The sequence below is a fragment of the Balaenoptera ricei genome, chromosome X (assembly GCF_028023285.1).
Source record: "Balaenoptera ricei isolate mBalRic1 chromosome X, mBalRic1.hap2, whole genome shotgun sequence".
Lineage (NCBI taxonomy): Eukaryota > Metazoa > Chordata > Mammalia > Artiodactyla > Balaenopteridae > Balaenoptera > Balaenoptera ricei.
In genome coordinates, this window is record NC_082660.1 from 16,388,344 (window position 1) to 16,404,558 (window position 16,215).

Sequence of the window (16,215 nt, forward strand, 5' to 3'; positions counted from 1 at the left end):
GGAAGAAGTTGGATGAGTTCATTTCAGACCCTGCTTTATAATTCAAATATCATAACACACAATCCCATTAAAAATGAATGGACGAACAAGCAAACGAATGAACGAATGAATGACAAAGGGTCTTACAGCTGCTAGAAATCACTTGTAATCCATCCCTAATAATTCACTGACACCTGGATGGAGGGATGTTTGCACACAGCCATCAGTGTCCAGCACTGAAGGCAACGCTGCAGATGTGGTCTGAGCACGCCGGTGGAGCATGGAGCTATTATTTCTTATACTGTGGCCATTACTGTATATGTAGCTTCTCTACAAAAACACTTGACAGTCAACACGTTCTTGTTTAGAATTAGGAGGGGTATGAATTTAAAAAGGAATAAACCTTTAGTTAGACTCTTAAAAAGTGTAGGAGAAATAAATTGGTAGTACTTGTGGTTTAAAAAACAATAGTCCAAAATCTATGGGTGAGGTTGAAGGGTAGGGTATTAATAAAATAGTCTGTATAGCAAAAAACTAAAATTTTTTTTTTACCACATTTAATTTTCTGTAATGATACATCTGAATAAATAATAGCCATTTCAAATTGTTACAATGTGAATTAAAGCACAGAGTCATATTTTAAAATATTTGCAAACAAACATCTATGTAAAAATGTAAAACTTTATTTCCTCCTGACGGGTGGAAATAAAACTACAGTCTTCTTTTAAAATGTGACTCTGCAATCCACATGCCTCTAAGTGAAGTTGTTCCATTTTCTCCATTTATTTATAATATGTAGAGCACAAAAGCAGATCACCCTTATTAGAAGAGAATTACAAATTTTTTTGATGACATAATGCTTTCATTATGCACCATCAGTGGTGGGCACGGGAATTGGGGTATGGAGGTGGCAACTGCAGAAGGCGGAAGGCCCGCCCTGACTTGCCTGCTGTCTCTCTCTGGAATTTCTTTGATGGCTATTCGCACTTGATTGCTCAGATCTCTGCCGGCATACACGATCCCATATGTGCCCTTCCCCAGCACCACTCTCTCACCATTCGCATCGTGGTCATACTCATACTAAGGAAAAGCACCAAGATAAAAAAGCACACAACTTGTGGTGGAGAAACCCCATAAAAGCCCAAACATTGTCCTGCAATTTTTAGAAAATTTATAAATAACATTATTTGAGTACCAGGCAGGTCACATTTCTTGGGTTATGTACTTTTCATTAAATAATTGCTTTTAAGGGGTAGAGTTCTCAGTTACTCATATATTCATAACATGATTTTATGAAATAGAATGCAAGAAATTTAAAAATACGGCTCATATGTAACTTAGTGGGCTCACCTTTTGGAGAACTCCCCTCACTTTGATGCTGCGATTTAAAACTGCTTCTAAGCATGTCAAGTACCCCAAATAGGTGCCTTCTTACATGATCCCTTATCAACTTGCCAGGAAAGCAACCACTTTCCATAGCCCAGAAAAGAACTGAAGGTAAATAAAACTAAAATTGTCTTAATAGAAAGTACACATGCTGCCCCACTCCTGTTTTTAGAGGTACAGATCTAGCATTAAACACATACTGCAAAACTCCACCTGTAATTAGTATTGCTCTTTTATTCCCCCAATCTTATCATCAAAAATTGTACAGCCGCATTCCACTTGGTTCTTCTCAATGATTAAAACAAATGTAACTCTAGACTGAGCAATATTTATTTAAAGCAGAGGCAGCAAGGGATTCTTTCTGTTATTTTCTATGCCCCCTATACCTGCTTACAGAAGTGCACAGAACGCGTGTGCATGTGGACGTGTCCCTTCCCATCCACTTCTAGGGATGCTCACGACAATTAAGGTTACTAGTGGGTCTCATCACTGTCTGATTTAACCAAACATCCGCCTGCTTCATAACAGGCTTTTATCTCCCACCTTTCTCTGTTACCTTCAAAGTGCATCACTCAGTTCGTTTCTACAACAAACTTTGATTCTAAGCTAAGAATTCGAGTACCTGACTCAATTATTAAAATGAATCCCTTTGATATTTTCTGAAAGAAATCTCAAAGAATTAATTTCAGCCCACTTGAAAGTATAGTAAAATCTCACTAAATTACAAGGACCTGAGTTAGTGGCAAGTCATAATAATTGTGCAAGGTTTAAACACATGCGTAGTGGTGCAGTATCTGTGGACTACCACTGTACTGTCCAAAAGAGCTTATGATGACCCTTTCTGAATATTAAGAATATTAATTTCTTAATATTACCATATTTAATATATTATATGCAAGTAGATATAACTAAAGTCATTTTAGGCATAAATGAAAAAGTCTGCTTCTATTTGCCCAACTATTTCTCTTGTAGTTTCACAAACATTATTAATTAGCATAGAAAAACCTTTTCCATCGGTTGTACACAAAGGGAATTTTAGTCTAGTCCACGTCAGATTTTTCTTACACATTCTGCTTGATAGGATCCCAAAGTAATGAGGTGTTTCTATAGAGATGCATTAAATTTAATCTCTGACAGTCATAAATAGTGATGGCTAGCTCGTTCATTAATGAGTATTTTAAAATATACGCATAAAGAACTTTCACACAAAAAATGGGACATTTTCTTTAAGCATCAAAGACACAGTAAATAACTTTTTCCATGTCCTAGGTCTTCTGTGACTCACCTCTAAGGTATCCCCGTCGGTCTCTCCCTCCAGCTCCACTGTACTGCCCACGCCGTTGGCTATCATCTCTTTGACCAAAGAGCAAAACCTAGAACACCAAATGTCACAAAGATGCCGCTAATTATGATCACTCCTATTCCTTTCCTCTAACTTGGCCTTACTACATTAAACTGTGATTAAATAAACCAAGCTTTTACAAGTTATGGAACAATCACTCCACTCCTTGATTTGACATGGTAGTGTACTGGTTATCTAATCTAGTTCAAATACCTATATGATACTTGAATGCCCTCTATACAATATCGCCACCAACTGGCTGGCTAATTGATGCGTGAACACCCCCAGTGACAGAGAACTCATTACCTCACAAGGCAGCTCATTCTTTGGTGAGAAATGCTTCACTTATATTGAACTAAGACTTCTTTGATGTGGGTCTCATCCATAGACTGCTTAGAATTAGTCCCTTTCTACATAACTGCCCATTAGAAATGTACATAATTTTATTATATCCCTATAAGTCTTTCCTTCTTGTTCCCTCAACATTTCCCCCAGGACTTGTTTATGAGTCACTTCACTAACTTGTAATTCTTCAAAGGTGTCCCTGTATTATTCTTCAAGTCTGGTCCCGGGACCAGTGTTCCAGGGGTGATTTAATTAGTGCTAAGGATAGTGGGACCATCACCTCCCAAGTTGCCAGCACTCTAGCTCTTAGTGAGAAATAAGGTCTTGTATAAGGGGAGAGGTGAGAAGGAAGTGTGTAAGACGGCCTCATCGTTCTGTTGACATAGACTAAGCTTAATATCAACTATAACCCATAAATCTTTCTCACAAACGCTGCTGGGCCACATCAGCCACTCCCTAGACTTGTGTAGCTGTTTATTCACATACAAATGACTTGACTCAGAAGATTTGTATTCAGTATTCTCTCTTAAGGTGGCAGGGAAGAATATTGCATACTTTAAGATAATTTCCAAGAAACACTAGAATGTTCTTTTCTCTAACCCATCCCACCTCTGCTGTTTCTAATTTTTGAAAGCTGGGACACGCAACAGTCAGGCTTCTTAGGAGACATATGGTATGCATGCAACAGAATAACTAAAATTTAAAAGACAGTATCAATTGTTGTTCAGAATGTGGAGCAACTGGAACTCTCATATGTTGCTGGTGTAAGTGTAAATTGATAAAACTACTTTGGTATCAACCAAAGCTGAATATAAACCTATCCCATAACCCAGTAACTCCATTCCTAGGCACATACAGTGCAGAAATCAATGAATATGTTTACCAAAAGGCATGCACAAGAGTGTTCATAGCAGTTTTATTCATAATGGCCCCAAACTGGAAACAATCCAAATGTGTGATAAAACAGATAAATTGTCATATATATTCACACAATGGAACACTACACAGCAAAGAAAAGAATGAACTAATACAACATGGCTGAATCTCATAGATATTATTTTAAGAGATACAAGTGAGAAATAAAAGAGTACATACTTTATGAGTATCTTTATTTGAAGTTTAACAACAGGCAAAACTAACCACTGGTGATAGAAGTCAAAATAGTTACATTAGGAGCAGGTTTAATGACTGGGAAGGGGCACAAGGCACCTTCTGGGGTGCTGATATACTTAACACACTCGTCTGTATATTACACCTCAATTAAAAAATTATTTAAATGTATGGCAAGAAAAGGCACTGAGGACAGAATGAGAGACAGAAGGTAAACTTTGTAGTAAAGGGATGTTCTGCTTGATATTTGGCAGCATTTTCCAACTCTAAAATTGAAGATTGTGACCCAAGGGTGCCCTGGTCTGATGTTTAGTCTGATTTCTAAATATGTTGTTATAATGATTGTCTGAGACACACTGAATTAAAATGTTCTCAAATTACATGATGCAAACTCTCTCAACAAACTACAAATAAAGGAATCTTCCTCAACCTGATAAAGGTTATCTATGAAAAACCTACCAGTAACATCATGCTTAATGGTGTAAGACTAGACGCTTTCCTCCTAAGATCAGGAACAAGACAAGGATGTCTGCTCTCGCCACTTCTACTCAACATTATACTGCAGTTAGTCAGGACAATTAGGCAAGAAAAAGAAAGAAAGACATCCAGTTTGGAAAGGAAGAACTATAACTATCTCTATCTGCAGATGACATGATCTTGTATACAGAACATCAATAAAAAACTATTAGAACTAAAAAATGAGTGCCAGTTTGCAGGATCAATATACAAAAATCAACGTGTATTTCTATACACCAGCAACGAACAATCTGAAAATGAAATTAACAACTCCACTTAGAATAGCACCAAAAAGAATAAAATACATATATATTTAACAAAAAAGTATAAGACTTGTACATTGAAACTCCAAAAATTGTTGAAAGACATTAAAGAAGACCTAAACAAATAGAAAGATATGCTATGTTCATGGGATGGAAGACTTAATATGGTTAGGATAGCAAAGCCTCTCAAATTGATCTGAATATACGAAGCAATCCCTGCCAAAACCCTAGTGGCCTTTTTTGAAGAAACTGACTAGCTGATCCTAAGATTCACATGGATATGGAAGCACCTGCAATAGTCAAAACAATTATGAAAAACAAGAACCAAGTTGGAAGACTCACATTTCCTGATTTTACAGCTTAGTACAATACTACAGTTATCAAGAAAATGTGGTAATAGCATAAAGGATAGACATATAGATCAATGGAATAGAAGTGAAAGTCCAGAAATAAATGCTTACATTTATGGTCAACTGATTTTCTAAAAAAGTGCCAAGACCATTCAATGGGAGAAGAAATAGTCTTTTCAACAAATGGTGCTGAGACAACCACATATCCACATGCAGAAGAATGAAGTTGGACCCCCTACCTCAGACCATTTAAAAAAAAACAAAACAAAACAAAACTCAAAATGGATCAGAGACCTAAATATAAGAGCTAAAACTATAAAACTCTTTGAAGAAAATAAACACCAGAGAAAACCTTGGGTTAGGCAAAGCCTTCTTAGATATGACATCAAAAGCACAAGTGACAAAAGGAAAAATAAACTGGACTGCCACAAAATTTAAAACTTTTGTGCTGTAAATGATACCATCAACAGAGTAAAAAGATAACCCACAGAATGGGAGGAAGCACTTGCAAATCACACATCTGACAAGGGCCTTGTATCCAGAATATATAAAAAACTCTTAAAACTTATTAACAAAAATACCAATAACCCAATTAAAAATGGGCAAAGTTCGGAGAAACTTGGCAAACATCACTTTCGCCAGGTGAGCCAAGTTAATATCACCAGTAATGAGACAAAGATATTGTATGTCTCCCAATGTGATGTACTGAGGACAGGGCATCACTTCTGTGGTATTCCTACCCCAAATGCATAACACTAATATAATCATGAGGGAACAGCAAACCAACCCAAATTGAAGGATTATACAAGATAAACTGCCTGTACTCTTTGAAAGCATTAAGTCAAGAAAGACAAAGACTGATGAAGAAATGTTCCAGATAAAAGGCGGGGCTATACAGACGTGACAGCTAAATGTTAATATGTAATCCTGGTTTAGATCATGAACCAGAGAAAAAATATCTTTCGTTTCACTGTAAAGGACATTAGTGGGACAATAAGTAAAATTTGGCTAAGGTTTGTAAATTATAGAACCATATCAATCTTAGTTTCCTGATTAGATAACTGTACTGTGATTACATAAGTGAATGTTCTTGTATTTAGAGAAGCACGTACTGAAGTACTGAGAGGTAATGGAGCATTATGTCTACAACTTACTCTTCAACAGTTCAGAACAAAATAGTCATCTGCATATAGAGAGAATGTAAAACAAATGTGGTAAATGGTTAACAGTGGGGAGTTCTGGGTGAACTTTCTTGTAAGGTCTGAATATTTTCCAAAATAAAAAGTTAAAAAAATGTTTTAATTGGGCAAAGGATTTGAGTAGATAGTTCTCCAAAGAAGATATATAAATGGCCAATAAGGTCATGAAAAGATCCTAGGTATCTTTAGTCATTAGGGAAATGCAAAACACAACCACAATGAGATTCCACCTAACACCCACTAGGATGGCTACAATCAAAAGGACAGACAGTAACAAGTATTGCGAGGACGTGGAGAAACTGGAACCTTCATACATTGCTGATGGGAATGTAAACTGGGAAAACAGTCTGGCCGTTCCTCAAAGTTAAATAAAGAATTATCATAAGACCCAGTAATTTGGCTCCAAGAGAAATTAAAACATAAGTTGACACAAAAACTTGCATGTGAATGTTTATGGCAGCATTATTCACAATAGCCAGAAAGTGAAAACAAACCAAGTGTCTTTCAAATCATGAACAGACAAATCAAATATATCCATACAATGGAATATTATTCAGCCACAAAAAGGAATGAAATTCTGATACATGTTACAACATGGATGACACTTGAAAACATTATGATAAATGGAGGAAGCGAGTCACAAAAGGCCATATATTGTATGATTCTATATATATGAAATGTCAAGAATAGGCAAATTCGTAAAGACGGAAAGTAGATTCAGTGGTTGCAGAGGACTGGGATTGGGGGGGTGGGGTTAGGTTGAGAGAAAATGGGGAGTGACTGTTAATGGATACTGTGTTTCTTTTGGGAGTGATGAAAATAATCTAAAATTACATTGTGGTGATGGCTGCAAAACTGTGAATATACTAAAAAAAAAAAAAAAGACCTAAATGTAAGGCCAGACACTATCAAACTCTTAGAGGAAAACATAGGCAGAACACTCTATGACATAAATCACAGCAAGATCCTTTTTGACCCAACTCCTAGAGAAATGGAAATAAAAACACGAATAAACAAATGGGACTTAATGAAACTAAAAGCTTTTGCACAGCAAAGGAAACCATAAACAAGACCAAAAGACAACCCTCAGAATGGGAGAAAATATTTGCAAATGAAGCAACTGACAAAGGATTAATCTCCAAGATTTACAAGCAGCTCATGCAGCTCAATAACAAAAAAACAAACAACCCAATCCAAAAATGGGCAGAAGACCTAAATAGACATTTCTCCAAAGAAGATACACAGATTGCCAACAGACACATGAAAGAATGCTCAACATCATTAATCATTAGAGAAATGCAAATCAAAACTACAATGAGATATCACCTCACACCGGTCAGAATGGCCATCATCAAAAAATCTAGAAACAATAAATGCTGGAGAGGGTGTGGAGAAAAGGGAACCCTCTTGCACTGTTGGTGGGAATGTAAATTGATACAGCCACTATGGAGAACAGTATGAAGGTTCCTTGAAAAACTAAAAATAGAACTACCATACGACCCAGCAATCCCACTACTGGGCATATACCCTGAGAAAACCATAATTCAAAAAGAGTCATGTACCAAAATGTTCATTGCAGCTCTATTTACAATAGCCAGGACATGGAAGCAACCTAAGTGTCCATCATCAGATGAATGGATAAAGAAGATGTGGCACATTTATACAATGGAATATTACTCAGCCATAAAAAGAAATGAAATGGAGGTATTTGTAGTGAGGTGGATGGAGTTAGAGTCTGTCATACAGAATGAAGTAAGTCAGAAAGAGAAAAACAAATACCGTATGCTAACACATATATATGGAATCTAAGGAAAAAAAAAAAAAGGTCATGAAGAACCTAGTGGCAAGACAGGAATAAAGACGCAGACCTACTAGAGAATGGACTTGAGGACACGGGGAGGGGGAAGGGTAAGCTGGGACGAAGTGAGAGAGTGGCATGGACATATGTACACTACCAAATGTAAAATAGATAGCTAGTGGGAAGCAGCCGCATAGCACAGGGAGATCAGCTCGGTGCTTTGTGACCACCTAGAGGGGTGGGATAGGGAGGGTGGGAGGGAGGGAGACGCAAGAGGGAAGAGATATGGGAACATATGTATATGTATAACTGATTCACTTTGTTATAAAGCAGAAACTAACACACCATTGTAAAGCAATTATACTCCAATAAAGATGTTAAAAAAAGATTGAATTCTATACTTTAAAATGAGTAAATTGCATGGTATGTGAATTATATCTCAATAAAGCTGTAAAAATTATTTTTCATAAGTTAAAACTTTAGGAAAGGCAGTATAGCAAATAAATATTTTTCACAACAAAGACCCTTTAAAAGTGATTCACCATAATTAGATTGAAAATACCTGAATCAGATTAAAACTCACCTACTGCACTGGTCTTCAGTGGAAAAGTAGATTTGAAAGTCATCAGAATTATCATGGACGTAAAGAAAACAACACTGTTCATCAAACTTGGATATGCTGCAAAAGTTCAAAACGTAAGAATGCTTATTATATATAAATTTTGATATCAATTTAATTTTTTTGAGAAAGATCTAGAAACAGCTTTTCTTCAATTTTACAAATTTGAAAGTTTCATTAATGTTTTAACAAATACCCCCCCGCCCACCAAAGTGACTTCTATTTCTCTATGAAATTTAAATAGGAGGGGCATTTATCTTGCTGATGTTTGAGTTTGTATTCATCAACAGACTTTAATATGTATCAAGAACTTACTATCTATTCAATGTTAAGCAAAGCATATGGGCAGCAGGAATGGGAATAAAATATGGTTTCTGTCTTCAAGAGTTTATAAGGTCATTAAAAAGGTATTTGTGAAATAATTTATTGTGATATCAAAGGAATTTCTAGACTTGAAAAATATTAGGACACAGTATTTGTGGCCACACAAGGGAAGTGGAAATAAACATGGCATTTTAGCTCAAGAAAGGCCTTTAAATGTTATCTGGTCCATCCCCACCAAAGGCCTGGATCTGACTCTACAGCTCCTTGAACAGGCAATATTCAGTTTGCCTGGAATATCCAGTGACAGAAAATCATCATATTCCATCTCCTGATGGATTTCACTGCTAGAAAGTTCTTTACCTGCACTGTGCCAAAGCCTACGCAATGGCCCTCATTTTGCCAGGTGGCACTATGCAAAAGGCTAGATTCTATGATTAGCCCTTCAGACAAATGAAGCCACTTTATCTTGCCCTTTCTAAGTCGTCTCTTCCTGAGATTATAGCTTCTTTGACCATTCCTTACATGTTATGGATTACATGACAAATAACGAGTTGAAACAGCAACAGTACAGGGTGATTTAAAATGAATTAAAACTAGCTTATACATGAGTAACTTTTCAAAACCAATGTTTAAAGGAACCACCACAGTTAGTTGGATAGCCTTGGGAATGTTCAACACATGCTCTTCATGTCACATTGGTTCCAGGGTCTGATTCACCCCAGGCCCTTTGCACATCCCTGTTGATGGCTAAAATGGCAGCAAGAGGTATCTCTATGAGAAGGTACAAACAGAAGGTTCTTGACTACATGTTATCATACAACTTAGTTTCTGAGTAGTACATGTTTGAAAATGTTTAACACCTTTTGAATTATATTTTCTGAGCAGTATTATTCAAATATGCTACTGTGTTCTTAAATGATTTCTCTCCCTTTAAAAGTGATGTAAACATTACTCCAATTTAAACACTGATGTGTCTAGGAAAGGATCATGCTGCATCTGGGGTAACAGGGATTCATTCATTGGCCTGTGGTCTGAGAATCAGAGAAAAGACAGAGTTCTAGTCCAAGCCCTTAATATGATGGAAACTATGAAGATACTGAGTCCTAGAGAGGCTGAATGATTTGCTCAAGGTCAAACAGCAAAAGAGGGATTAGAACTCAGATCTACTCCAGAGTTCCTCCCACCCTTGGGTGTGCTGGCAGGGTCAGACTCAGAGTGCAGCCACACAATTCAGGCCCAAATGGTCAGCGCTCCTGAACCAAACAGCAAGTGGCAGGCCTCTCCTGGGAATACACCACCTTACTCACCTGCCAATAACAATGCCCTTGGCTCCATTACTCTGCCCAGGAGATCCCAGCCAAGTATCATTATCAAGTAACTCCCAGCTTCAGTTCTGGGGGTCCCTGAGCACATGAACATCATTGGCTCAAAGAAGAAACACTTTATCTTTCTACACACATAACTTCTTTTTTTTTTTTTTTTTTTTTTATGTTGGCTATTTCTTTTTTTTTTTTTTTTTTTTCACACACACACACTGTATTTTATTTTTACAAGAGATAAATAGACTGACACCAAGTACACACATAACTTCTTGTTTTAAAAAAGTTTGAGACAAGAGAGTTTCGTCTGTTGGATACGAAAACAGCTACTCTGCTATAACAAGCCAAGAAGCCCTTACTAGCAGCACATGATGAACAAGCTCGGGCAGGGCAACGAGAGAGAAAATAGTCTGTTTTGGATTCTGTTAAAAATGAGAGCACCACATATTATAAATAAGTAGAAACAAAGTGATAAAAACAACATCATTATTTGTATTAAAACAATAATTACATTTTCTCTTATGTTCTTACCTTATTCCTCTAATGGAAGAGGCTGTAAAATTCCATTCATGAATTTGTTTCTGCAGGAATCAAGGACAAAAGTCAGTAGTTTGATGTTTTCCATGCAAAGAATCATTTTTGGTTTCATTCTATGGTCAATCGCTTCTGCTATTTTTTACTTTCAATAGAATTTAGCAGTTAAAGCAAGATATTTCGCATAACTTGGAACACCAGAAACATTTTCTTATCTATTGTAAAAATTCATTTGTGTCTCTAATCCAGTTTAGAACAAATGATCTAAATTTGAAATAGAAACAATAGGCATACAGTACATACACAGTGAGCAGCCTTTCATCTTCTGTCAACGTATCAGGAAAACTCTAAGATGAGTTTGGGAACAGCCCACTGAAGTTGAATGACCCACAAAAATGTTTGGAGAGGCAAGAATGTGGCAGACACCAGTCAGTGTTCACCGATCTTTATTTCTTTTTCTCCCTGGGCACATAACTAGACTACATTTCCCAGCCTCCTGAGCAGCTAGGTGGGGTCATTTGATGGAGTTCTGACCAATGGGATGTGAACAAGAGTGATGTGCTCCACCTGCGGGCTTGGCTCATTAGAAACCTCCACAGCAATCCTCTCCTCTACATTCTCTTTCCCCATCCACTACCAGATGGAATGGGGACCCTGCCAACCTGGACATGACATGAGGCATAGATGAACTTTTATCATCATAGATAAACTGATATTTGGGGGATGTTTGTTTTAGCATCTAGCCTACCATGACTAATACAAAGACTAACTGGGATTTCAATCTGTACAAGACGCACTTAAAAAATACATATATAACTCTGTCCTCTCCCTCCACCACCATCCCTTGCCCTTAAACTATGAACAAAGCTAAGCCTCAGAAGGAGTGTCTGAATTCCCAGTTTTAGAAGGGCCATAGGCTACAATACCAATACATTACAACAACAGAGAATCATTTTAAATAAGCAAATACATTAGGTTAGCCTGAGGAATGCCATAAATGACCAGCTAAGCCTCCCAGAGAAGAGAAGTGTGAGAGCCAAATGACTGAGCATATGGCTCAGGAGAACAGCCACAAGCGATCGGGTGACAAGTTTCCTGCCATCCTGGAGCAATGGCAACAGGCACAGCTGGGAGGATGGTTCCCAATGGGAGAAGATCCATCCAGACATGTTGATGAAACACCTATTATGCACTAGGCAATGAACCAGCAGGGACATGACAGAGAATGACAAAACCCCTGCCCTCATGGGGCTTACAATCGAGTGAGGGGAGATAGATAATAAATCAAATAGCAAGTGAAGAGCATGGTGGAGGGTGAAAAGTACTATGAACACAAATAACACAGCAAAGGGCATTAAGGTGGGGCAGGAAGTCATGAGTTTTCAAGCAGAAAGCTAAAGGAGGTGAGGGAGTGAGCCATGCAGATTAACTGGGGGACCAGTTCCGGGCAGAGGAAACAGCAAGTGCAAAGGCCCTGAGGCAGCAGTGTGCTTTGCAGGTTTGGGGACCAGCAAGGAGGGGAGTGAGACGGGAGCGGAGTGAGTGAGGGGGGAGTGGGAGAGGAGGTTAGGGAGATCATGCAGGCCTCTGGAGGCCATCAACAGGACTTTAAGCCTCCCCTCTGTGTGAGAATCACTGAGAGCTGTGAAAGATGAAAGTGGATGAAAACATGAAAGCTATCACATCAGACCCATCTTTATAGAAAGACTCAGTGTATTTCAGAGGAGGGATGTGTTCCAAGTCACTGAAAGAGGGTAGTGGTGGAGAACGGGAGTCTGCTTTGGATTCAGGTACAGAAATATGAACGAGGGCAGATTCGAGAGAGCCTGCAAGAGGCTGTATGTATATAGAAAGCTCAACCACACAAGTTTTCAAAGTATTCCCAGACGGTAGGTTTACTCTAGGGTAGCTTTAGGGAACTTCTCGATTCAGGAGGAAGATTTACTGGTTAAGAAGTAAACCACATGGAGGGACTTCCTTGGCGGTCCAGTGGTCAAGACTCTGCACTTCCACTGCAGGGGGCACGGGTTTGATCCCTGGTCAGGGAACTAAGATCCTACATGCTGCGTGGTGCGGCCAAAAAAATTAATAAAATTAAATTAAAAAAAATTAAAAAAAAACAGAAGTAAACCACACGGACCTTCCCTCCGCTTTCCCTTTACATCATAATCAATAGGCATTGGGTGGGGGGTTCCTGCTTCATAGGTCCTACAGATATAAAAATATAGAAGTCATGCATGGGCTTGCAGAGCAGTTGGGGAGACACTTTGGAAAACGGATAAATAAGCGATAGGATATACTTTGCACATAATACAGACAACTGGGTAGCCAACAGACGTTCAATGGAAGGATGGAAGGAGGGAAGGGTGGTTAGAGACACCTTTGCAAAAGTTAGGACTTGGGTAATTGGAAGAATGAATTCCAGGGAGGGAGAAGGATGAGAACAAAAGAGCAGATGTGAACTCCTGCAGGGCCAGCTCAGGGGACTGTGAGATGACAGATGAAGGTCTGGCTGGGGCTGAGGGTCGGGGAGGGGGCGGGGGAGGAGAAGGAGGGAGGAGAAGGAGGGCAGGGTTATATAGGGGCTTGACACTTAATAAAAGAGTTTGACTTTTATCTGGAAAGTCACAGGATCCAATAATGATTGGGGAATATCAAGAGGGCCACTACAAGTGTTTTTTTAATTATTACTAAACTTTTAAGCTGAAATAGAGCATACATTCAGAAAAGGGTACAGTGATCATCTCAATAAATTTCCACAAAATGAAGAGCCACTGTAACCAGCATCTAAACCAAGAGACAGAACATCAGCAGCAGCAGATTCCCTCAGACCCCCTGTTCCCAGTCACTGCTGTCGACCCAAAGGCGACTGCTATTCTCACTTGTCCCACTGTGGAGACCGTTGCCTGTTCTGGAATATTATACAAATGGAACCGTGAAGTCTGTGCTCTCTTGGATCTGCAAGGGGAGTCTTTCATGAGCTATCTGGTGGTGTCCTGGCGGGTCAATCAGGAAAGCTATGACTGTTCTCCTCCTGTCCCGAGCCTCCTGTAAGGCAGCATTCTAATCTTTCCTGAGAGGGGATATTTCACCAAATCATGATGAGGAAACAGATTCAAGATTTTAGCTTTCCACAGTGCCAGAAGCCGCCAGTAACAGTGCATTGGAAGCAGAGCCGGGGTGGGCTCTGGAGAAATGGGCCGGGAAGTCAGAGGGAGGGGACTCCTTCAGGATCCCCGAGGTGCTGACTCAGCCTCTGCCCTCCTACCCCCAGGATGCGGACTTTCAGGGAGGGGGGATTTTTGTGTTAAAAGCATAGACTTTTTGTGTGAGATGTTCCAGTCGCTAACATAAGCATAAAAGGCGCCTCCCAAAGAGCTTTCCAAAACCAGCAGCCCTCCCCGTATGGATAGCAATGGTGGCCGCAGTGCACCTGTTGGTGACTTTGGGGCCCACGAGAAGCTGAGGGAGAAACACCGCATTTGCTCCTGCTCTGTGCAGCCTGCCTGCATCGCTGTGCTGGCCGAGCTCGCACCAGCTTGGGAAGCCATTGCACACATCTCTTCCTAACGCTGTGCTCGGTGACCTGATGTTGGTTGCGTGAAACTGGCCATGATGGGAGTATTTACACCACAGAAATCAGTAAACACTACAAATCGGTCCTCTGCTCCCATATCCCCTGGAGAGCTGGTGGTTAAACACTGACCAGCGTACGTTTCCGAATCCCCGGCTGATGAAGCAGACCTTAACCTAATGTTACAGCGGTGCTGTCTGCAGGTGAACGTGTGCCTGTGTGATTGCTTCCCACCACCACAGCCCACCGGGAAGAACCGCAAGTCTGTGCAGAGAAGTTATCCTTTCACTCCAGGCTAATCTGCTTGCTTCCACAACCTGCAGAATTTCAAAAATGTAAATGAAGGCAAAAGCAAAGCCTTCCTCTCAAAGAAAAAAAGGCAATTTATATTTCTCTCAGACATTTGCTCTGACAACTACCAAGCACTGTGCAAAACATTTCCTCAGTCAAGAAAAACTACCATTTGCTGCTTATATAGTTCTTTCTATTTCTTATTACAGACTATATACAAACAAAGTAAAACATTTACAACTAGTGAGATACTATATGTACCGATGGAAATTCCCATTAAAGACCTGCAACCATTATAGGTTTGTAGAATTCCATGAGAACAAAACCATTTTGCTCTAAAAGTATGAAGAGTCACTTTAATATGATTAGTTTCTTCCATAACTACTTGTCAAAATATGAGGTGTTCACACCAGTCAGAATGGCCATCATCAAAAAATCTACAAACAATAAATGCTGGAGAGGGTGTGGAGAAAAGGGAACCCTCTTGCACTATTGGTGGGAATGTAAATTGATACTGCCACTATGGAGAACAGTATGGAGGTTCCTTAAAAAACTAAAAATAGAACTACCATATGACCCAGCAATCCCACTACTGGGCATATACCCAGAGAAAACCATAATTCAAAAAGACACATGTACCCCAATGTTCACTGCAGCACTATTTACAATAGCCAGGACATGGAAGCAACCTAAATGTCCATCAACAGAGGAACAGATAAAGAAGATGTGGTACCTATATACAATGGAATATTACTCAGCCGTAAAAAGAACAAAATAATGCCATTTGCAGCAATATGGATGGACCTAGAGATTGTCATACTGAGTGAAGTAAGTCAGACACAGAAAAACAAATATATGATATTGCTTACATGTGGAATCTAAAAAAAAAAGGCTACAAATGAACTTATCTACAAAACAGAAATAGAGTTACAGATGTAAAAAATAAACTATGGTTACTGGGGGGTAAGGGGGGGAGGGATAAATTGGGAGATTGGGATTGACACATACCCACTACTATATATAAAATAGATAACTAATAAGGACCTACTATATAGCACAGGGAACTCTACTCAATACTCTATAATGGCCTATACGGGAAAAGAATCTAAAAAAGAGTGGATATATGTATAACAGATTCACTTTGCTGTACACCTGAAACTAACACAACATTGTAAATCAACTATACCCCAATAAAAATTTAAAAATGAGGTGTTTTGTTACCTCTATCAATGGAATAGTGAGGTTACAGATCAGAATTTTGAAAAT

General features: G+C 39.0%; 1 protein-coding gene across 5 annotated transcripts in view; it reads right to left on the reverse strand.

Moving 5' to 3' along the window:
* Positions 1 to 16,215, reverse strand: part of MAP3K15 (mitogen-activated protein kinase kinase kinase 15) — a 148,331-nt gene that overhangs the window by 28,844 nt on the left and 103,272 nt on the right. For all 5 annotated transcript variants that reach the window (XM_059911660.1, XM_059911656.1, XM_059911657.1 and 2 more), the window contains 4 exons: positions 11,082 to 11,131; positions 8,872 to 8,967; positions 2,651 to 2,738; positions 926 to 1,059 (listed from right to left, as the gene is read on the reverse strand). In XM_059911660.1, coding sequence (XP_059767643.1) covers positions 926 to 1,059; positions 2,651 to 2,738; positions 8,872 to 8,967; positions 11,082 to 11,131 — 368 coding nt within the window. The remainder of the gene's footprint in view (positions 1 to 925; positions 1,060 to 2,650; positions 2,739 to 8,871; positions 8,968 to 11,081; positions 11,132 to 16,215) is intronic.